Below are 24,206 nucleotides of genomic sequence, written 5' to 3'. Positions count from 1 at the left end.
GCTGACGTCATCAAGACGCGACCGGCGCGGCAGCTCCGCAAACAGGCGGCACCTGGGAGTTGGAGGAGAAAGTCATTTGACTGCGTCTGAACAGACTGCGCTGGCGTGAGGCGAAACGTTTCCAATCAGTGATCATTGAATATGTATTATCATGTAGGTCGTTTGCAGGTTAGTATCAGTTTTACATTAGTCTATAGAGCTGTGGGGGTGTGTGTCAGATGGTGAGTATCAGTGTGTGTGAGTGGGGATGTGCTGGGGTAGTTGTAGTAAACAAGTGAAGTAATTGATTTTTGTCAGACAGTAATACAAATAAATGACCTGTGCTGAGATTCTAATGCAGGGAGGGAGGAACTTCACTGGCCCAAAGTCTGGTTTGTTTAATATACATCACTAAGTGCCAAGGCTGCCAATGATTCAATAGGGATGTAAAAGTTTATACAGGGACTAAACGGCAACTTTTTAAAAAACAATATTTATATTTCTTGTTTGTTGTAGCAAACATGCCAACAAAACAAACATCAATCCACAATACAACATAATCAAAAACACAGAGGACACATAGAACCCCTCCATCCACCCCCCCACCTGCATCCACTGCTGACCCCCCAGCCCTCTGTGGTCTCGTGAGCTCGGGACACCTGCTGCTCAGTATAAAGGCACCAAGACAATTCTGACCCAAAAAAGATTATCATGCAGGTTCTTTGTGTCCCTTATTCCATTGTTGCTCACAGATGAGGAGATTTTGTTGTAAATGTACAGATATAGGGGCCTAAAACAGCAATAGTAATGGCACTTCACTAGCTCTGTCTTTTTTGGATTATGTCCCTTTTTAGTTTGGACAATGAACATATTTAATCCTCATTTAAATTACATCACTATAGTGGAACACCATCCTAAAGCATGTCACAACATAGAGAATACGTGCATCATACAATGAATACACCATTTCAATGTTGTGGTTTTGCTACAGTGTAATAAAATGCATGAAGCACAGTTCATCACACATCAAGTTTGAGATTTATGCTTCATTAAAATCACTGCAGCTGAGGGACTCATGGCTGGTGATGTCACACACGTAAACCCCTCATTTGCACAAAGTCCCCTGCCGTTTACAATGAAGTGTGTTCATTTGGCTGCATCATTAACCCTTCCATATATTGTTTAGGTTTTTTGTTTGCACTTACACTCAACCATTACCAGTGTACCTTCGTGTTTTTGTCAGCTGATATTTACTTAAACACCTCGCTGCTCTAGAGGCAGTTCAGAGGAGAGCAACCAGACTTATTCCAGGTCTGAAGGGAATGTCCTACTGAGAGACTGAGGACCTGAACCTTTTCACCCTGGAACAGAGGAGACTACGTGGGGACTTGATCCAAGTCTTCAAAATCATGAAAGGCATCGACCACCTCAAACCAGAGGAGCTTTTCCAGATCAGCAGGGACACACGCACCCGGGGACACAAATGGAAATTGGGCTTCAAGGCATTCAAGACAGAAAACAGGAGACACTTCTTCACACAGAGAGGCGTCACAATCTGAACAAACTCCCCAGCGATGTGGCTGAAGAGACAATTTGGGAACATTCAAAAACAGACTGGATAGGATCCTTGATCACTTAGTTATTAATGGACACCAAACAAGCACGATGGGGCGAATGGCCTCCTCTTGATTGGACACTGTCTTGTGTTTCTTAAGTTTCTTAGTGCTTTTACATTTTGTAAGACTGGTACTAGATTCATATACTTTGCGTGGCACTGACTTTGTAAGAAAAATGCTGTTGTGTCAAACTAGCGTGAAATAAATGATTATCCACAAATGTACTCTACATATCAAAGGCATTTCTTTATTTATTAGATTTTACTGCTTGCTTGTTCCACTTTATGAGGGGTCCCGGATTCTGACATTTGAGTTTGTTTCGGAGTGTTCTGTATGAATGATGGTGGCCATATCTCCATTTAATACTAGAGATGAAGGTAAACAACACGCTTCATTTCCGTGTGTTCCCCTCAATCAAACTGTGATAGACGTACTGTTTTTGTCATCTTGCTCAGGGTCCCAGAGTGCACCGCAAGTAAAACAGTCATCAAAACATTAAAACATGAATATTCAGATAGAGGCGATGTATATTTGCCTATGTATACACCGATCAGCCATAACATTATGAGCACTGACAGGTGAAGTGAATAACACTGATAATCTCGTTATCATGGCACCTGTCAGTGGGTGGGATATATTAGGCAGCAAGTGAACATTTTGCCCTCAAAGTTGATGTGTTAGAATCAGGAAAAATGGGCAGCGTAAGGATCTGAGCGACTTTGACACGGGCCAAATTATGATGCTAGATGACTGGGTCAGAGCATCTCCAAAACTGCAGCTCTTGTGGGGTGTTCCCGGTCTGCAGTGGTCAGTACCTATCAAAAGTGTCCAAGGAAGGAAAAGCGGTGAACCGGCGACAGGGTCATGGGCGGCCAAGGCTCATTGATGCACATGGGAAGCGAAGGCTGGCCCGTGTGGTCCGATCCAACAGACGAGCTACTGTAGCTCAAATTGCTGAAAAAGTGAATGCTGGTCCTGATAGAAAGGTGTCAGAACACACAGTGCATCGCAGTTTGTTGCGTGTGGGGCTGCGTAGCTGCAGACCAGTCATGGTGCCCATGCTGACCCCTGTCCACTGCCGAAAGCGCCTACAATGGGCACGTGAGCATCAGAACTGGACCACGGAGCAATGGAAGAAGGTGGCCTGGTCTGATGAATCACGAGTTCAAGGTGTTGACTTGGCCTCCAAATTCCCCAGATCTCAATCCAATCGAGCATCTGTGGGATGTGCTGGACAAACAAGTCTGATCCATGGAGGCCCCACCTCGCAACTTACAGGACTTAAAGGATCTGCTGCAAACGTCTTGGTGCCAGATACCACAGCACACCTTCAGAGCTCTAGTGGAGTCCATGCCTCGATGGGTCAGGGCTGTTTTGGCGGCAAAAGGGGGACCTACACAAGATTAGACAGGTGGTCATAATGTTATGGCTGATCGGTATATATTCAATTAATGACAACTGTCCTGTTTGCTTGATAATGTAGTTGATAACAGCATTTTGTATTTTTGTACTTTATGGTTGTGGCCATTGGCCGAAGGCAGACACCCCTGGCACCGAACAGAAAGGGACAGTTAAAAAAGCCCAGCAAGTTCATCATCGTGACAGTCTGAACATTAGCATTAGCCAAAACAAATATTCTATAATATGTGAACATCACTGACGTTGTGCTGCTCATTAAGGCGCAGGGGCTGGCATATGTGGTTAAGAACATCCAGGCTGCTGGCAAGAAAGTGAGTTTCATGAACCGCTTTTACTTTGCCAGCCGCCTGAGACCACTCGGCCTCTGCGCCATGGACAACACCAGGCCACACTCGTGGGATCCCCCACTGTTCTACAGGGCACTCCGAGACGTCGCACCTGAAGTAGGCCTCCACAAAGCTGGTCTCCTGGGACCACAAGACCATCTGTATTCAGATAAGTCGATCACTCCATCCTCCTCTCCTGCCTCGTTTACCTTGGGATCTCTGGGACTGCTCTCACCTGGTTCTCCTCCTACCTCAGTGACCAGTCCTACCAAGTGACATGGCGAGGCTCCTCATCCACCCCCCAACCTCTCCTCACAGGCGTTCCCCAAGGCTCCATCCTGGGCCCGCTCCTGTTCTGTCTCTACACTCGCTCCCTGGGCCCCCTCATCGCTACCCATGGTTTCTCCTACCACTTCTACGCTGATGATGCCCAGATCTTCCTGTCTTTTCCCTCTTCTGACCCTCCCATCCCCTCTCGCATCTCTTCCTGCTTGTCTGCCATTTCCGCCTGGATGCACTCGCACCGCACCACCTCAAGCTCAACCTCTCCAAATCAGATCTCCTCTTTTCCCCCCACTCTTCCTCACCTTCTGCTGACCTCCCCATCTCGATCCCCTTGGAATCCACCACACTCTCTCCTTCTACTTCTGCTAAAAATCTAGGAGTCACCCTCGATCCTGCGCTCTCCTACACCCAGCACATCGCCACGCTGACGCGCACCTGCAGATTTTTCCTGAGCAACATACGCCGGATCCGTCCCTTCCTCACCGACTACTCAACTCAGCTACTCGTCCAGTCTCTGGTCCTCTCCCGCCTGGACTACTGCAACTCCCTCCTGGCCGGCCTGCCTGCATCTACTACCCGCCGCTCCAGCTCATCCAGAACTCTGCGGCTCGTCTGGTATTCTCTCTGCCCCGATTCACACACGCTACTCCACTGCTCCGCTCCCTCCACTGGCTCCCGATAGCAGCACGCATTCAGTTCAAGACACTGACCCTCACCTACCGCTGTCTCGACCACACTGCACCAAGCTACCTTCAGTCCCTCGTCTCTCCATACATCCCCTCCAGACCACTGCGCTCCTCCAGTGCCAGAAGACTAACTCTGCCTCCTCTCCACTCTCCTTCCTCCAGAGCCGCTCCTCCTCATCTCTGGCCCCTAAATGGTGGAACGACCTGCCCGCCGAAGTCAAAACAGCAGAGTCCTTGACCTCATTCCGGCGCTTACTCAAGACGCATCTCTTCCGACAGCACTTGTAATATTAGTCCTCTATCCCTGCTAGATAGCACTTCAGCTTATTATGCTCCTCACGTTCTTGATTGTTTCCCTCCTTGCTCCCTTCCCCGTAGCCCTAGTCTGTGACCCTACATCTTGACAGCACTTAGCTTTCACCGTCCAGGATGTAGGAAGTCTCTTACTGTACTTGTGTAAATTGGAATTGGAATTTGTAAAATGTATTATTTTGAATTGCTATGTTTGAATTGTTGAATTTGTAATGATTGATGCCTTGTACTTCTCTGTATTTTTGCACTTATGTTGTAAGTCGGCCTGGATAAGGGCGTCTGCCAAGAAATAAAAATAATAATAATAATAATAAGATCTACCCAGGAGACCAGCAGAATAGAAGATTCCCCTCCCGAAACCTGCCGGAATATCTGGGCTAACGCTACGCATGTTTGCCTCACAAATACGCAGAAAGATGTCTCCTGGATGGCCGTGAGTTGGTGTCTCCCCACCCGAATGTTCATGTACAGAAGGGGTCTGGCCCTGTTTGACACCTGCCCCTACAAGGGCTGCCTGGGAAGGGAGACATAGGCTCATATTTTTAAGGACTGCCCCTCCGCTTGCAGGGTCTGGCTCTTGTTCTGTCTGTTCCTCCACAGGTTTGCCATACCTGTGCAGACGACTGCCCAGCAGATCCTTTATGGACCGGCCGGAGGCTTGACATCTACATCTCTGAGGTGCTGGTGGTGTGTCGTCTGCGCGGTGTAACAGGCCCTGTGAGAGGGATGGAACATCTGTCTGTTCAATAAGCAGGAGCTGGACCTGAAAGTCATCACACGGAGGGGCATGGTGCTAGTGAGAGACCATGTCAATCTGGAGATCCACCAGAGGGGCAAGGAGGAAGCCTTTCAGGAACTGGAAAATCCAAGATCTGGGGGAGCTCAGGATCCCATGATGGGACCCCACCTCTGAGGACAGATACTCCCCCTGCTGGAGCCCAAGTCCAAGTGCTTTTAATCCTTTATTGATAAATGAATGTATTTAAAAATAATTTTAATTGCATTTAATGAAGTTAATTGTTTAAAATCAGTGATTTTGTTTTGTTCTTTTGTCAAATGCATTGACCGTTCTTATTTCTTTTGAAATGCATCACACTCTTTTGTTTTTGGTCCTTTGATGTTTTGTTTTATTGGATCAATTTCCAGTTAATTTGAATGTATTAGACTGTTTTGTTTAATTGTTGTTCTTTTGACAGTTTGCCATCTTAGCACATTTAATTGTTTTGATTGCTATAATGCATTTTGTTAGGATTCACTTTGTATTATTAGTTTATAATCACTTTGTTTTAATAATGATTTTAGAATTGAATTTAAAAAAATCAAAATAATTAAAAAATGTATTGTTTTTAAGTTTGTAATGTAAAATACTTGAAACAATAAAACAGTATCTGTTCATGTGAACATTGCTTCTTCATTGGCTATTGTCATTTTGTTTCCGTAAACATCTGCATTGCTTCACATGCAATCGGATGAGCAGGTTTTGAGGAGACCTAGGGCCGGATTAAATCAAAACTTTGACCCACCTGGTAATAGAAAACTACAGAACTGTACTCAGTTGTGGTTTCATTTTTAGTAAGATGGCACTTTCTTCTAATCATAAATATAACCGCTATGATGTACAGGTTTGTAGTTTTCTATTAGCGGGTGGGTGAAAGTTTTGATTTAATCTGGCCCTTAGTTTGCCTACAGTGGGTTGTACACTTTCAATTAGTGCTTATTCTATCGTTCAAATGCGGTCACGGGAGAGTAGCGGATATCTGTCTGCACGAAGAAAGAATCAGTAATTTCATTGGCATTCTAAAATAAGCCCACTCATCTCATCAATGAAACAAATTTTGAAACAAATAAACTTTAATAAGAAACAAGTAGAATGTAAGCTGCTGATAAACTTACAGCAGTAACTGAGAAGATAGAAAATAACAGGTTCTCATAATTAATTGGAAAGAATGCAGGCAAATTAATAGTTACTGTGAGAAAACTTCAGGGTCACAGCACACAAAGCACAGATGCACAAAATGATTTCTGTTTTCCTCCAACCCTGGAAAGATATTCTGGGGTTCAGCATATTTCTCTACCAGTTATTTCGATGACCAATCAGACACTGTTTGTAAAATGTCAAACCCTTGAGGGATATGTCCCAGAATGGATATATAAGCTTTGTACTTCCTTTAAAAGTTTGGAAAAACAGCATTATACTTGTTTAATATTTTCTGTTGCTGTGCTCTGCTGTTTTTTTCCCGTGGACGTAATAAAATCTGATTAGAACTGCCGACTCCAAATCTTTCTTCCAGCACACAAGTTTGTAGTGCATTGTCTTGTGTTGTGTTGTGTTGTACTGTACATCACAGTGGGGCACACACACCCCCATGACACGCCCCACGTCACGGCAGCCCTGCCCCAATGGGGAACAGGTGGCCGGGGTCACGGTCAGGTGATTAGAAGCCCATCTCAGGTGAGAGGGTCACCTGCCCCGCCCTAGACTGCACTCCGTGACGGACACTGACAGACAGAGAGAGTTGACCTCCCCCTCAGCTGCTCACCTCGCACCGGAGACAGGGACTCTAACTCGGGCTGAACCGCACGGTGAGTGAGTGGGTGCGGATGCCGAGGTCCGCACAGCACAGCGTACCTGCGAATCTGCGCTTCTGAGTTTGCGCGGCTCGAACAATGCGTTTCCTACAGAGCATTCCTCTACACAAGGGTAGCACTGACAGCGCAGGGATAACGCCAATGTTTGGATTATAGTTGCACGTCCAAATCCACTCGAGTCAATAAAGGTGATATTTCAAAAATGAAAATCTCAATAACACGTTTGTCCGTGAGCCGAGCCGAGGGTGGCATCCCAGCTTTGCAGAGCGCGAATTCCAATTGAATCCATGTGACTATAATGCATTTAAATATTGTATAAATGGAGAAACGACACCAGCAGGCGAGGTTCCTGATTAACGTGAAGTATTTTGTTCCAAGTGATCGGAATACTGACCGACTGTATCGAGCTGTTTTCTGGTGGCTTAATGTCTAATTAATTGATCGTATTGTAAATTGAAGTAATCACATTGGCTATGGCAGGCCGCTGGGTGTGTGTCGAGGTCTTCAAACATCCTCGAATCAACCCAACACTAAACCCAGGATAATGGATAACTACAACACATCCTCTGTGTCAGACGGCCTGCAGATCATTGCTGTGCAGTGTGGAAAGAGGCTATTCAACAGCGCAGTGGTGATTAGACCATGGGTTCCACTGCCATTGTGTAATCAATACTTCTAATTAATACATTACAGGTCAATTATGCTATCGTTCAGGGTGGGATTTCAAAGAGTTGATAAACGTGATATAGGCGACTGTGGAGTATTGGTGTGTAAGGATATTGTAACCGCTACTCGAATCCATATTCTAATGGTTTACTACAGATTCCCAAACTGGATTGAATTCGCCCGCGTCCTCTCTCTCTCACCGGGCAAATGCTGCTGCGACGCTTGGTCGTGGATGTGTCTAGTATTAATTTCATCGGATTTGCACAGTACATAAGTTTCATGAGCTGCTGTCGTACAACTAGCTATAGGCAGCATCAGTCGCCATGTGTGTTTGTGTATCAACGGACAGTGTTAAATAAACGTCAAGGACCTCATTATTGAGGTGACGAGGCCTTGATACCTGTAGCATTTACAAAACGAGCGATCAATACACAATAAAGATGATCCTTTGCAATAGCATCCCCGGGCATGCGGTCCTGAGCCCGGCTCTGCTCTCCCGCAGCTCCCGCAGCTCCCGCAACAACAATGAAGCCAGCAGTTGGTTTCAGTGCCGCAGGCTATTTCGGTCGGGCTATGGGGGAGACACGTCCAGCATCATTGTCTGTCCCTGGCCGTCGTTCACAGGGACGCGTATAATGCACCGCTATCGCCGTCGTGCTGAGCTGATCGCCGGAGCATTAACACCACATTAACCCGCACAAAGGCGCTATACTCAGTGCGCAGAGGGGCCGCCCAGTGTGCGACACTTCTACACCGGGGGATTATAGTATTAACTGCCCAACCCCCGACTCCAGCGATCAGAGGGCGTGAAACCCGGGGTGGGCAAGGCTCATTGGGCTCTGGACAGTAAGGCTGGTGCTGGAGAGGCGCCACGCTGCCTCTCTCGCAATGTAGCTATTATATTACAACATCTGTGTACAGCTTCAGGTTTTTTACATAAGTGTCCCCATAACGAGTGTGTGTGTAATCTCCTGAGGGATTAGCACTCCAACACCGCGACTGTCTCGGGTACACATGGCAAAGGCGGTGCGGTGCTTTCTCTGCAGTGAGGAGAGCCGCAGCACCACGGTGCCCCGCAGACCCGGGCACGGACGGGCATTCACAGGAAAACAAACCCTTTTAGTGATCAGGGCGATTCCGTGTGTGTCTGAAAGCTGTATCATCCGCCCGTCCCCGTTACAATCTCACAGCTGACTGGACAAGACAAGTGAATTAAAGTGATTCTTTTTAAATAAATTATCCAGGCGGATTTACAGTTTGCACGAAGCGTTTTAAAGCAGAAGTACAGTCAATACAACAGTCATGCATCCTAATGAATGCAGTACAGATGTGATAACGTTGGGTGACAGGTCTGTACAGGGAGGGGGCTTGGTAGAAGTCAGGTTTACGCACACACAAGCACATGGGAGTAAGGACGCGGCTTCCACAAAGAGTGACCGGCCGGGGGCAGGCTGCTGAAACCAACGCAGTCGGAACAGATGTCTTGAAGCCTAAAAAATAAAACGACGCATTTATCACAAACGACACTTTCCTTTATTTGATCTTTACAAGTCTGTCAATCGCCGACAGGAATTACTGGGTCCCACTCGTTACTGAACTCTTGCCACCCCATGTGACCCATATGTCGCGGATATTGAGCGCCTGACCTCTGCGTGCATACACGATGGATAATAACTAATGAATACGCTCCTAGATACACTTACTGTACATCTGCTGCTTTGCGCCCCTGTAACTGTGGTGCCAATGAAGCTTTTCTGGATCGTAACTGAAATGCTGCTCTGGGTTAAATAACCTACAGCGATTTGCCAATAGCCATTTAAACTGTCTACACATGTTAATTTAAGCAGTCTCTCTCTCTCCGTGCATCTATTTTACTCTCTAGTTAATTAGGGCTGAATGTATTTCTCAGGCGACTTGCCACACCCGCTCCAGAAGTTCACCCCTCCATATCTGTGGACATCCTCTTCGCTTCTATAGTTTTTAACCCCCCACCCTCAATTTACCTTACTTTCTCTCTAATGTCATGTTTCTCCTGCTTTTTCATGATTTCACTGTTTTCACTTTCTCTTCCACCCCCCTCTGCCTCTCCGCTGCGGTACCCTGGCTGTGTTAAACCTGTCCCGTCACCCCTCTTATCTCTTCGCTGTTATTCTTAGCAGGACAAACAATGCGTGGGGTGTGTATGGGAATGTGTGTGTGTGTGTGGGGGGGGGGGGGCTTTCTATCTCCCTGCGTGACAGCGCCGTGCTGGTGTTGGGGGAGCTGGGCTCTGTGTCGGGTGGGGGTGGACAGTGGGTTTAACACGCACACGTCCCCACCCCCCGTCGTGATCACTCATCCCTCGATAGATAGCCCTGCATTCTGTGCCTGATTACTCAGCAGGGCCGACATGATATTGTTAATTGTTTGCTCTTCAAATAGAGTCCGCCGGAGCCAGCAGTCTGCCGGAGTTAAGGACCAACCTCCTCCTCCTCCTCCCCTGCCTGTCCCAGCCCCTGGGGGCCGGGGGACCCCTCTCTGCCACAGGGCATCAGCATGACAAAGCACTGGGAGGGCAGCAGTCTGCAGGGGCCGCCCGCCCTCGCCTACCTGCACTCTCCGCGCTCTGACCTTCACCTTGACTGGGTCCCGGTGACCGACCCGCAGCGCAGCCCGGAATACCTGCTGGCCAGCGTGTCCTTGTTGTCCCCAGCTCCACAGTGGAGCTTCTTCTCCAGCCCCAGGCCGGTCGAGCCCCGGGGAGAGAAGACGACCGAGGCGGCGGCGGCCCTCACCCCGGCCAGGGCGCCCATGGACAAGTCGGGACCCCTGGAGCCCAGTGGCATCAGTGCCCTGCCCTTCCCGGTGCCCCATCTCGCTGCCTGGAAAGAAGGGGCCGGTGGACAGGAGCAGAACTGGGACGGGGAGGCAGACCCCAAGGGCGGAAAGAAGAAGAACTACCAGCGTTACCCCAAGCCGCCCTACTCCTACCTCGCCATGATCGCCATGGTCATCCAGAACTCTCCGGAGAAGAAGCTCACCCTCTCACAGGTAAGGCGACACTTCTCCCGGGGACAGTGCCAGGGGAATCGCGGTGTGGAGGGATTGGGGAGCCCATGGTGTCGGCTATTGTGTATTACTATAGCTGTTGCGCTTGCTGAGCCGGTTCAGTCTCGGCACTGTCGCGCATGGAGAGCGGCTCCGGGCGCATAGTCCTTAACCCCGGCGAGGCTCCTGCAGCCCGGTGCGTCTGGGTCCAGCCGCCGGTGGAAGGTGTCGCAGGCCGGCCACAACGTTCACTTTATTCCTGCGAGCCATCTCGCCGCCCGCCCAGTGGGTGCTGTTGGACTGGGCTTTGTTTCTGTCGGATCTACAAAATGAACACAATTAACTCGAACTATGACGCTATGACACTCTTGTGCTTTGGCAATTATTACTTACTTTCTCGGTATATCGGCTGCATTTGATTAAGTTGGGCTCCCTCATATGAACACATCTGGAGATGAAAGGAAGGGAAATAAAGGGCACCATGGTGCCAACAGGTTGCCCAAGCTGTGGGAGTGTGATCGCTCTGTTGCAGTCAGTTTAAACCAGTGCTTTTGCAACAGGAATCTAAAAAAAAAACCATTCTCCTGTGCCGCTCTGTCCTCAGGGATCAGTTTAAGGATCAATCCGAAATGTGATTTTAATGTGCTCAAACATCTGCCAAAAAGTTTAACGCAAGCGTTCCGTTGTTCAAACTTTAGTGATTGTTTGGCTTGTAAACTAATGAACGTCGTCAGTTTGGTTCCGGCGGCGACTGAGCTCCGAGAAGCAGGTTGAGAGGACTGTCCGGAGAGGGGGGGGGTGATTCTGAGTCCAGGGACTAAAGCCGTGTCTCTCCAACTGTCCTGCTGCTGGCGCTGCAGCTCAGCGGGGGATTGACATGATTTTAAACGGGGGGGGAGGGGATGTACGAGATGATATTCGGCACTTGAGTTCTCATCCTGTTTGTCAGATGAACAATTTGAAGAAGTCAAATTACGCAAATTATCAGTTCAGTTGAGGTTTTGGTGAAGGCCCCCCCCCACACACACACACACATATACACCTCCTCCCCCCAAAAAATGAAAGGTCCTGATAATGCCCTTTATTTATAGTGCCTTTCAGATGCAGTACAACAATGACACCATATTACAATGTGCATTTACATTTAAAATCAATAGCCATACAACTTTAAAGTGAAATGGGAGAGAACAAATAAATCTGTGTCCTGAGATAGTCCTAAAGATGCGCTCTGATCCTGGATTGAAATCACCAGTGGGGGAGCCCTTGGATAATGCACAGGCATTACAAGTTTACAAATGAGAGGAGCCCATCCACCACATCATGCTCGTTTGGTGTCCATTAATAACTAAGTGATCAAGGATCCTATCCAGTCTGTTTTTGAATGTTCCCAAATTGTCTCTTCAGCCACATCGCTGGTGAGTTTGTTCAGATTGTGACGCCTCTCTGTGTGAAGAAGTGTCTCCTGTTTTCTGTCTCGAATGCCTTGAAGCCCAATTTCCATTTGTGTCCCCGGGTGCGTGTGTCCCTGCTGATCTGGAAAAGCTCCTCTGGTTTGATGTGGTTGATACCTTGCAATGCATTTATAGAGAACATTGACAAACCCGTACAGAGCTGAGTCGCCCGGTCCCTCCGCCAGATTCCACTGCAAACTGTGTGTCTGACAGCTGCTTTGTGTTTGAATGTGTTCCTGTTCTGTAAAAGCTTTGCCAACCTCGTTCTAATTTACATCATTTACCCCCCCTGTTCATCTCAGATCCTGAAGGAGATCAGCACGCTGTTCCCGTTCTTCAAGGGCAACTATAAGGGCTGGCGGGACTCTGTGCGCCACAACCTCTCGTCCTATGACTGCTTCGTCAAGGTGAGGGGGGTCCTGCGCCTTGTCGTGGTCTCTGTGTCTGTCTCAGGAGGAGGGGTGTCCTTCGGTGGACCCCGGTGTGTGGCAGCCACTCACCGCCTCTCCCTCTCTCCCCCTGCAGGTGCTCAAGGACCCGGGGAAGCCGCAGGGCAAGGGCAACTTTTGGGCGGTGGACGTGGGCCGCGTGCCGCTGGACCTGCTGAAGCGCCAGAACACGGCCGTGTCCCGCCAGGAGGAGGCGCTGTTTGCCCATGACCTGGCGCCCTATATCCTGCAGGGCGCCCCCCCTGCTGGCCCCGTGCCCCCCCCCGCTGTGGTACCCCCTCCACCGCCTCCCCCCGGGGAGCTGTACCGGCCCCGGTTGGACTCACCCTTTGCCATTGACGCCCTGCTGCACAGCCTGCACCCCGCCAGTGCCGCGGGGGAGCCTGGGCCGCCTGGAGGGGGCTGGGAGCCGTGTGCCGTGGCGACTGGGAGGGCCCCCCCCGCGGCGCCGCCCCCCCCCCGGCCGCGTTACTCCTCCTCCGCCCACAGCACCTCAGCCAGCTCCACCAGCCCACCCTCCTCCTCGTCCTCAGAGGACGACTGCCGGGGGGCCCGTCCTGGGAAGCGCCAACTGGAGGGGGGGGAGGCCAGCTCGGACTCTGAGGAGGGGGGTGGGGGGGGGTATGAGGATGGCAGGCCCCTCCACAAGTCACGCAGGCCCCCCCCCGCGCCCTGGGAGCTGCCCACCTCCTACACCAAGTTCGCCCCCCCCAATGCCGTGGCCCCTCCCAGCATGTGTTTCAGCGGGGGGGGCTCCTTCCTGCCGCTGGGGGGGCTGCCCTTCTATAGCTTCCGTGGTCCCCCCGCCGGGCCCCCCCCGCCCCACTCTGGCCCCCCGGCCTTCTTCAGCCCTGCCTACTGGCCCCTGCTGCCCCGGGGGGGGGTGTCCCTGCAGCCGTCGCCACTCCTCGTGGACCTGGACTCCCTACTGCAGTCTGTGCCCCCCAACAAGAGCGTGTTCGACGCCATGGGCCACCCCGAGCAGCCCCCCGCCCATGCACAGCTGCCCCACCTCGCCCACTACTCGCCCTACTAAGCCCCCATTCCCGGGCCCCCAGCCCCCGTCTGTGTGTAAATATCCTGTCTGTCTGACCTGATCAGGGCGTCTCCACTGGGGGACACAATCGACGAGCCAAAGACTGTTGCACTGACTCGGACCAAACAGTCATCTGCACTATTTTATTATTGCTCTTGATCTGCATTATTTGTTGTTGCTTTGTTTCTATTCCAGTCTGTGTGTGTTGTGTGGGACTGGCAGACTCCTGGATGAAATGAATTTGCATCCCCAGGACGTCCTTGCTGGTCCCGGCCCGCTCTGGGCTTTACTGTTTTATAGAGAACATTTTAAGCCTGTTTTAGAGACTTTCTATGGGGGGGGGAGGGAGTATATACAACTTGTGCAAGTCTGATGGGCAGAGCTCGAGTTGCTGCTTGTGTTGCATTGTCTCGGCTGGGCTGTGACTGGGATCAAGTGGGAGGTTGTAGGAGTGTGAGTGACGTGTGAATGGGTGTGGGAGCATTTGAGTGGATGTGTTGGTGGCCTCGGGGCCTGGGACCACCCTGGGGTCTCTGCAGTGGCCTCGAGTCTCTGCACTGGGAGAACGGGGTGATGGAGACGGGGAGTTTACAGGAGGGAGTGATGGGTGGGGGGCAGGTTGGGTGTCTGTGCCAGTGCAGCCCCTAGTCTGCTGTGATTAATCAGCAGTCTGAATAACAGTGTGTACCTGCAGTGCATCAGCACAGGTGGTAGCTGGTTGTGCGTCAGTGTCCGTACAGAGAGTGCAGCCAGGTGTGTGTGTGTCCCTGGCTGACTACTCGACTCCTGGGCCCCATATTCTCTACCTGCTCTCTCTGTTGTCCAGCACTGGGCTGCAGTCTTGGTGACCCCAACTGCTGTCCCCCTCCATGGCCCCAGCAGTGAGCCTGGTCAGCCAGCCACGGCCTCGCTGTGGGACCTACCCCCCCATCTTCCAACGAGTGAGGTAAACGTGTTCTGGTCCCTTTCGCCGCACAGACCCAATCCCCGGGGTCGGCTTCCTGGCGCCTGTCGATGTCCCTGTGGCACTCGTTAAGTCAATGGCCTGGTGGTGTTCATGGTTTCAGATCCCGTTCTACAGGTTTGTTCAGGTTGTCTTCAGGACACCCCAGTCCAGTTAGACTGTCTAAATATAAATCAGTGACCACAGGGGGGCAGGCTAGTGCTGTGTGAGGGTACTGGTGGCTCTGACCCAGAATGGGTTGAAAGAAATCCTCCAGAGCTGTAATATCCTGGCCATCTGCATCCAGAGCTATCCAGGAAAAATGTACTTGTTATGTTTAGTCCTAGATATATATCCTTTTATTTCAATCTCTAATTGTTTTATACTTCCTGGTGTGATGTGAGTGACAGGGAGGGGAGAAGGTGGTTGAGTCGGGGAGGGAGAGAGAGCTGGAGTGGGAGTGTGATTGGCAGGTGTGGGGGTGTGGGGGTGGGGGGCCGGTCAGTGGGATATTATCGAGTGATTGTACTGTGACACTGCAGTGACCAGGGAGGCTGACCCCTTCTCCCCAGTCGGGGGAGAGATGGGGTGACCCACTGCCACCAAATGTTTGTTTTGTCTTAAATCTCTCCTGTATTTAAAATTTATTTTTCACCTCTTGGAGAAGGTCTGAGATCTCGGGGATCTTCAAGGATTTGGGCCAGAATGTGCAATTTGTTTTATAAATTCTTCATTTTTTTTTAAGATGTCCATAAACCTGTGCTGCTGAAAAACTTGAAAGCTGTGTGCCTTTTAAACCAGAACTGTATTTTTGATAATAAAAAAGACACAAAACAGCAGTCCTGTGTGTGATGTGTGGCAGAATCGCTCGGTTTCAGATGTGTAGGAGTGTGAAGGTCCAAATGGATTAATAATCTGGTTTTGCCCTTCCGGTCAGTATAGGCTTTCGCATGAACAAACACTGCAGAGGTTCAAAACCACTAATCTGTTTCTTGCTCTAACTGCTCCGTCGAAAGAAGCCAGAGAAGCAAGATGGGCACACTATAATTACACTATGGGAGGAATAGAACTAGATGAAGTAATGCATGAGAAAGACCTAGGAGTCTATGTGGACTCCTCACTTTCTCCATCCAAACAATGTGGGAAGCAATAAAAAAGGCAAACACAATGCTAGGGTATATTGTCAAAAGTGTAGAATTGAGCACAAGGGCAGTGATGTTCAGACTGTACAATGCACTAGTTAGAGCTCATCTGGATACTGTGGACAGTTCTGAAGATATCTTTAGAGATATCTGCAAATAACTTCCTGTTCATTTAGAGAAGACTATAAGAAAGTTTACAAACGAGAGGAGGCCATTCGCCCCATCGTGCTCGTTTGGTGTACATTAATATCTAAGTGATCCAAGGATCCTATCCAGTCTATTTTTAAATGTTCCCAAACTTTCAGCTTCTACCACATCGCTAGGGAGTTTGTTCAGATTGTGACGCCTCTCTGTGTGAAGAAGTGTCTCCTGTTTTCTGTTTTGAATGCCTTGAAGCCCAATTTCCATTTGTGTCCCCGGGTGTGTGTGTCCCTGCTGATCTGGAAAAGCTCCTCTGGTTTGACGTGGTCAATGCCTTTCATGATTTTGAAGACTTGGATCAAGTCCCCACGTAGTCCCCTCTGTTCCAGCGTGAAAAGGTTCAGTTCCTCAGTCTCTCAGTAGGACATTCCCTTCAGACCTGGAATAAGTCTGGTTGGTCTCCTCTGAACTGCCTCTAGAGCAGCGATATCTTTCTTGAAGTGTGGAGCCCAGAACTGTCCACAGTATCCAGATGAGCTCTAACTAGTGCATTGTACAGTCTGAACATCACTGCCCTTGTTCTCAATTCTACACTTTTGACAATATACACTAGCATTGTGTTTGCCTTTTTTATTGTTTCCCACATTGTTTGGATGGAGAAAGTGAGGAGTCCACATAGACTCCTAGGTCTTTCTCATGCATTACTTCATCTAGTTCTATTCCTCCCATAGTGTAATTATAGTGGACATTTCTGTTACCTGCATGTATTTCCTTGCACTTGTCCACATTGAATTTCATCTACCAGGTTTCGGCCCACAACTGAATATTATCTAAGTCCCTTTGAATAGCCTGTGCTGCCGAGATGGTATCTGCTGAGCCACCTATTTTAGTATCATCTGCACATTTGACAAGTTTGCTAACTATCCCAGAGTCCAGATCATGAATATAGATTAGAAAAAGCACAGGCCCTAGTACTGATCCCTGTGGATCTCCACTAACAACCTCACTCCAGTTAGAACCGACTCCTCTAAACGACACCCTCTGTTTCCTAGACATCAACCAGTTCATAATCCATCTACTTACATTACCCTGAATGCCTACAGCTTCCAATCTGAGGATCAGTCTTTGGTGTGGAACCTTATCAAAAGCTTTTTGGAAATCTAAGTATATCATATCATTTGCTTTCACATGATCTACAGCTGCAGTTGCATGTTCAAAAAAGACATGATCTGCCTCGTCTAAACCCATGTTTATCTCCAAGAATATGGTTTTCATTAAGATGCTCCTCTATTTTCTGTCTAATCATTTTCTCCAACATTTCACAGGTGATGCAGGTGAAACTGATTGGTCTGTAATTTCCTGGCTCAGTTTTGTCCCCTTTCTTGTGGATTGGTATGACATTTGCTGTCTTCCAGTCAGTCGGCACATCCCCTGTTCTAAGTGTCATTTGGAATAATTGAGTTAGTGGCCTATAAATAATTTCCCTCATTTCTTTAAGTACTGTTGGAAATATCCCATCTGGCCCAGGTGATTTGTTTGTTTTTAATTCTGCTAGTCCCTTTAGTACCTCCTCCTCATTTATCCTGATCTCTCTTAGGGTTTGACTGGACTGATAGTTAACCTGTGGCATGTTATCTGTCTTTTCTTTTGTAAAAACCTCTGTGAAATACTCATTTAGAACATTTGCCACATCTTATTCGTTTTCCAAGATACCTCCATTTTTGCACTTTATCTGTTTTACTTCCTCCTTTATTGACCGCTTGCTGTTGTAATATTGAAAAAAGCTCTTTGCATTAGTTTTAGCTCCAAGAGCTATGTTTCTTTCTATTTCCCTCTTTGCTTTCCTGATCCCTTTCTTAAGATCTCTTTGCAGCTCAACATATTCTATGTATTTTGTTTTGTCTCCATCCGTTTTGTATGCCCTATACAACATTTTCTTCCTCTTGATATTTTTTTGCATACCTCTATTAAACCATTTTGGCCAATGTTTTTTGTTCCTCAATTTGCTAAGTTTTGGTACAAATTGCTCCTGAGCCTCAAGTAGTATATTCTTAAAATATACCCATCCATTTTCAACTGACTCTGTATCCAGTGTGCTCCAGTCTACCTCTTCTAAGTGCTGTCTCATACCTTCAAGGTTTGCTTTTCTAAAATTGTAGACCATTGTTTTAGACTTGGACCTTGTTTTTTGAAAGAATGCCTCAAAGCTAACCATATTGTGATCACAGTTTGCCATTGGTTCTCTAACTAGTGTCCCCCTGACTCTATCTTGGTCATTTGAAAAGATCAAGTCAATACATGCACTCTCTCTGGTTGGTTCCCTGACAAATTGAGTTAGAAAGCAGTCATTTACTATCTCAACCATTTCTATTTCTGCCTCTGTCGTCCCCACTGGGCTTTCCCAGTCAATGTTTGGGAAATTGAAATCCCCCATTATAACAGCCACATCCTTGCTACATGCAGTCCTGATTACACTGTACAATGCAGCATCTTTCTGAATATGTGAGTTTGGTGGCCTGTAACACTCCTACCACTAATCCTCCAGATCTCTTGTTCAAAAGTTTCACCCACAAAGATTCTGTTCCGTTACTGGGATCTAATTTTAGTTCTTCTGCCTCAATGTCATTTTTCACATATAATGCTACCCCACCCCCTCTTCGATGTTGCCTGTCTCTCCTAAACTGTGTGTTTCCTTCCAACTTGTATTCATCCCCATCATTTTCTGTAAGCCATGTTTCTGTCACTCCTACAACATCATAGTCACTCGCCAGCACTGTGGCTTCTAAGTCTAACATCTTGTTCCTTATACTCCTGGCATTGAGGTACAAACATTTCAGGACTTTCCTACTGGCAGTTTCCCTTGGTTTTCTTTCCTTAGAGGAACATCTCCCATTGTCAGAGCTCCCTGCCCCCCTGATTCCTAGTTTAAATGATTCTCAATTTCACTGCACATACGCTCTCCCAATGCATTAGCCCCCTTCTGTTTAGATGTAGACCGTCCAGTCTGTACAGGTCCCATCTATCCCAGAAGAAAGACCAATGCTCCATAAACCTAAAACCCTCTTTCCTACACCAGGATTTCAACCACGTGTTAAACTTTCTAATCTCTGCCTGTCTCCCTGGCCCGTGGCACGTGGTACCGGAATTATTTCAGAGAAAACTACCGTGGAGGTTCTGCTCTTTAGTTTTGTTCCTAACTCTTTAAATTTTTCTTGCAGAACCTCTGTCCTACCTTTTCCTATGTCATTGGTTCCAATGTGGACCATGACCAGTGGATTACTCCCGGCTTTGGCCAGTAGCCCGTCTACTAGTTTAGGGAGATCTGCAACCTGAGCACCAGGCAGGCAAGATACCATGCGGGTCTCCTTGTCACTAGAACACACTGTGTGATCTACACCTCTAAGAATTGAGTCTCCTACTATAACTACCTACTTCTTCTGGGGGGGAGTGGGCACCACAGTGCTCTGGTGCTCAACTGCCCTCCCATCACCCTCTGAGCTGTCACTGTCCAACTCGGTGTCCAGCATTTGGAACCTGTTGGGCAATTCAAGCTCTTGGGGTGTCTCTAGGGGTTGTGCACACCCTTTTCTGCGGTTACGACCTACTGTAACCCAGCAGTTCTCTACACTGTCCTGCTCTAAGGTCTCAACTCTCCTAGGTTTTGGCTGCACACCATCTCTCTTATGGGCTATCTTCTAATCATTTAGAGATATCTCTAAATGAACAGGATGTTATTTGAAGATATCTCTAAATGATTTGCAGATATCTCTAAATGATTTAGAGATATCTACAAATCATTTAGAGATATCTTTAAAAAGGACCTTATTTAGATATCTCTAAACCGTTTGCAGATATCTCTAAATCATTTATAGATATCTTTAAATGTTTTAGAGATATCTATAAATATTTGAAGATATCTTTAAATATTTGAAGATATTTTTAAATATTTGAAGATATCTTTAAATGCATTTACAGATATCTCTAAAACATAATTTGGCTTGCCATATCCTCTCGCTTGTAAACGTCCTTGTGTTCTTGTGTTCTAGGGGGCTGTGCCAGAGTACGCCAGCTATACATGACTTTGGCGCACAGGGGGCTTGGCCAGACTTTCTGACCGGCTCAATTGCGGGAGGCTTCTCCCAGCATCTACATCAGGTTGGGCAGAACTACGTTTCGCAGTACACGGCCGAGCTGCACAATAAAGCTACTGAGGTGGGCAGCCATTGCTGTCTACAACCCTGCCCCCTGCACCATCCAGGCAGGACATCTACTCGCTCATAATCATCTTCATGTTCATCTTCATAATCATCTTCATTATTATTATTATTTTTATTTCTTGGCAGATGTCCTTATCCAGGGCGACTTACAACATAAGTGCAAAAATACAGTGAAGTACAAGGCATCATCATTACAAATTCAATTTAGCTAAAACATAGCAATTCAAAATAATACATTTTACAATAATACAAGTACAGTAAGTGAGGTCCTACATCCTGGACGGTGAAGCTAAGTGCTGTCAAGATGTAGGGTCACAGTCAGGGGCTACGGGAAAGGGAGCAAGGAGGAAAACAATCAAGAACGTGAGAAGCATAATAAAACTGAAGTGCTATCTAGCAGGGATAGAGGACTAATATTACAAGTGCTGTCGGAAGAGATGCGTCTTGAGTAAACGCCGGAATGAGGTCAAGGACTCTGCTGTTTTGACTTCAGTGGGCAGGTCGTTCCACCATTTAGGGGCCAGAGATGAGAAGGAGCGGCTCTGGAGGAAGGAGAGTGGAGAGGAGGCAGAGTTAGTCTTCTGGCACTGGAGGAGCGCAGTGGTCTGGAGGGGATGTATGGAGAGATGAGTGTCTGAAGGTATCTTGGTGCAGTGTGGTCGAGACAGCGGTAGGTGAGGGTCAATGTCTTGAACTGAATGCGTGCCGCTATCGGGAGCCAGTGGAGGGAGCGGAGCAGTGGAGTAGCGTGTGTGAATCGTGGCAGAGAGAATACCAGACGAGCCGCAGAGTTCTGGATGAGCTGGAGCGGCGGGTAGTAGTTGCAGGCAGGCCGGCCAGGAGGGAGTTGCAGTATCCAGGCGGGAGAGGACCAGTGACTGGACGAGCAGCTGAGTCGAGTAGTCGGTGAGGAAGGGACGGATCAGGCGTATGTTGCTCAGGAAGAATCTACAGGTGCGCGTCAGCGTGGTGATGTGCTGGGTGTAGGAGAGCGCAGGATCGAGGGTCACTCCTAGATTTTTAGCGGAAGAAGAAGGAGAGAATGTGGTGGATTCCAAGGGGATCGAGATGGGGAGGTCAGCAGAAGGTGAGGAAGAGTGGGGGAAAAACAGGAGATCCGATTTGGAGAGGTTGAGCTTGAGGTGGGGTGAGTGCATCCAGGCGGAAATAGCAGACAAGCAGGAAGAGATGCGAGAGGGGATGAGAGGGTCAGAAGAGGGAAAAGACAGGAAGATCTGGGCATCATCAGCGTAGAAGTGGTAGTAGAAACCATGGGAAGCGATGAGGGGGCCCAGGGAGCGAGTGTAGAGAGAGAACAGGAGCGGGCCCAGGACGGAGCCTTGGGGAACGCCTGTGAGGAGAGGTTGGGGGGTGGATGAGGAGCCTCACCATGTCACTTGGTAGGTCTGGTCGCTGAGGTAGGAGGAGAACCAGGTGAGAGCAGTCCCAGAGATCCCAAGGTCAGCGAGGCAGGAGAGGAGGATGGAGTGATCAACGGTGTCAAATGCTGCAGAGAGGTCAAGGAGGATGAGGACTGAGGAGAGGGAGGCCGCCCGAGCACGGTTGAGGGAGTCAGTGACAGCCAGGAGAGTCGTCTCAGTGGAGTGAGCTGTGCGGAAGCCGGATTGCTGAGGATCAAGGAGTGAGTGTTGGGACATCATCAGCAGTGAGAGATGGGGGAGGAGGAGGAGGAGGAGGAGGGGGAGGGGGAGGGGGGCAAGGAGGGAGGAGAAGGTGGAGAAGAGTTTGTTCATCTTCATAATCATCTTCATGTTCATAATCACGTTCATCTTAATTTTGGCACTGATCACCCTCTGTTTGTCACATTTAAAAGCGCACTGAGAAATGTAAATAGCACAGAGGCGAGAGAGAGAGACAGGCTGCGAGTCAGACACTGAGGAACCCGCTACAGCACCATAATAATAATGATAAGCACTGGGAAAGAGCACCCCTGAATAGAGGGTGATCAGTGCCAAAATTAAGATGAACGTGATTATGAACATGAAGATGAACATGAACATGAAGATCAACATGAAGATGATTATGAACATGATTATTAACATGATTATGAAGATGAAGATTAACCACTTCTACGCTGATGATGCCCAGATCTTCCTGTCTTTTCCCTCTTCTGACCCTCTCATCCCCTCTCACATCTCTTCCTGCTTGTCTGTTATTTCCGCCTGGATGCACTCACACCACCTCAAACCCAACCTCTCCAAATCGGATCTCCTGTTTTTCCCCCACTCTTCCTCACCTTCTGCTGACCTCCCCATCTCGATCCCCTTGGAATCCACCACACTCTCTCCTTCTTCTTCCGCTAAAAATCTAGGAGTCACCCTCGACCCTGCGCTCTCCTACACCCAGCACATCACCACACTGACACGCACCTGTAGATTCTTCCTGAGCAACATACGCCGGATCCGTCTCTTCCTCACCGACTACTCGACTACTACTCGTCCAGTCACTGGTCCTCTCCCGCCTGGATACTGCAACTCCCTCCTGGCCGGCCTGCCTGCATCTACTACCAGCTCCAGCTCCAGCTCATCCAGAACTCTGCGGCTCGTCTGGTATTCTCTCTGCCCCGATTCACACACACTACTCCACTGCTCCGCTCCCTCCACTGGCTCCCGATAGCGGCACGCATTCAGTTCAAGACTTTGACCCTCACCTACCGCTGTCTCGACCACACTGCACCAAGCTACCTTCAGTCACTCGTCTCTCCATACATCCCCTCCAGACCACTGCGCTCCTCCAGTGCCAGAAGACTAACTCTGCCTCCTCTCCACTCTCCTTCCTCCAGAGCCGCTCCTTCTCATCCCTGGGCCCTAAGTGGTGGAACGACCTGCCCACCGAAGTCAAAACAGCGAGTCCTTGACCTCATTCCGGCTCTTACTCAAGACGCATCTCTTCCGACAGCACTTGTAATATTAGTCCTCTATCCCTGCTAGACAGCACTTCACAGTTTTATTATGCTTCTCGCGTTCTTGATTGTTTTCCTCCTTGCTCCCTTTCCCGTAGCCCCTGACTGTGACCCTACATCTTGACAGCACTTAGCTTTTACTGTCCAGGATGTAGGACCTCGCTTACTGTACTTGCCTGTGTCAATTGTAAGTTGTAAAATGTATTATATTTTGAATTGCTATGTTTTAGTTAAATTGAATTTGTAATGATTGATGCCTTTTACTTAACTGTAGTTTTGCACTTTGTTTGCACTTATGTTGTAAGTCGGCCTGGATAAGGGCGTCTGCCAAGAAATAATAATAATAATAATAATAATAATAATAATAATAATAATAATAATAATGATGATGATGATTATGAAGATGATCATGTGCACTGGATAGGACAATACGCGCACTGGCACAGAGTTCAATATTTGGTCTCATTGAAAAAAAAGAAATACAAGGGACTCTACGAAATGTAGAAGCGCACTGAGACAAATGGGAAATAAATATATACATGTTGAAACTAATGAATTAATAAATAAATGTTGAAATAAATAAACAAATGTCCATGTTTTTGTTTAATTATGTGTTTATTTTATCTGTGTATTTATTTTAAATTTCAGTATGGATAGTCCTCCATAATGTGAAACCGTGTAACTGCATGAAATTAAATATATTTGTAAAAAAACATATAATATACCTAAAAAATAGCAGTGATGAAGATGAAGATGCAGACTGTCCGCTTTTACAATGTTGCCATAGAAAGTGGTCGGAAGTCAGACGCAGAGCGATGGCGGACAGACGTGTTTCAATGGAAATTAAAACTCAGTAGTTTCCATATTGTATTTTGTTTGTTTTTATTCGGGAAAATTTAGAGAGACAAATCTGCTCGCCCGCACGGTATCTATAGATAAAGGGGGTGTTAAATTAAGTGCTACAATGTACTGTATTGCATTAATTTTAGGCTTTATACA

General features: G+C 48.0%; 1 protein-coding gene and 1 long non-coding RNA gene across 2 annotated transcripts; both read left to right on the top strand.

Annotated features, from left to right (window-relative positions):
- The first annotated feature begins 33 nt into the window (after window positions 1-33).
- On the top strand, window positions 34-1,819 carry LOC136760820 (uncharacterized). Its single transcript, XR_010820292.1, has 2 exons — window positions 34-168; window positions 1,166-1,819. It is a non-coding gene; the product is annotated as an uncharacterized LOC136760820 (long non-coding RNA).
- Window positions 1,820-7,097: 5,278 nt separating this feature from the next.
- Window positions 7,098-15,623, top strand: foxh1 (forkhead box H1). Its single transcript, XM_066688913.1, has 4 exons — window positions 7,098-7,206; window positions 10,300-10,908; window positions 12,659-12,763; window positions 12,882-15,623. The coding sequence occupies exons 2-4, from the start codon at window positions 10,414-10,416 to the stop codon at window positions 13,839-13,841; spliced, it is 1,560 nt and encodes a 519-aa protein (XP_066545010.1). The 5' UTR covers window positions 7,098-7,206; window positions 10,300-10,413; the 3' UTR covers window positions 13,842-15,623.
- The last annotated feature ends 8,583 nt before the right edge of the window (window positions 15,624-24,206 follow it).

This window comes from Amia ocellicauda, chromosome 2 (genome assembly GCF_036373705.1).
Source record: "Amia ocellicauda isolate fAmiCal2 chromosome 2, fAmiCal2.hap1, whole genome shotgun sequence".
Classification (NCBI taxonomy): domain Eukaryota; kingdom Metazoa; phylum Chordata; class Actinopteri; order Amiiformes; family Amiidae; genus Amia; species Amia ocellicauda.
This window is presented reverse-complemented; position numbering and strand designations above follow the sequence as displayed.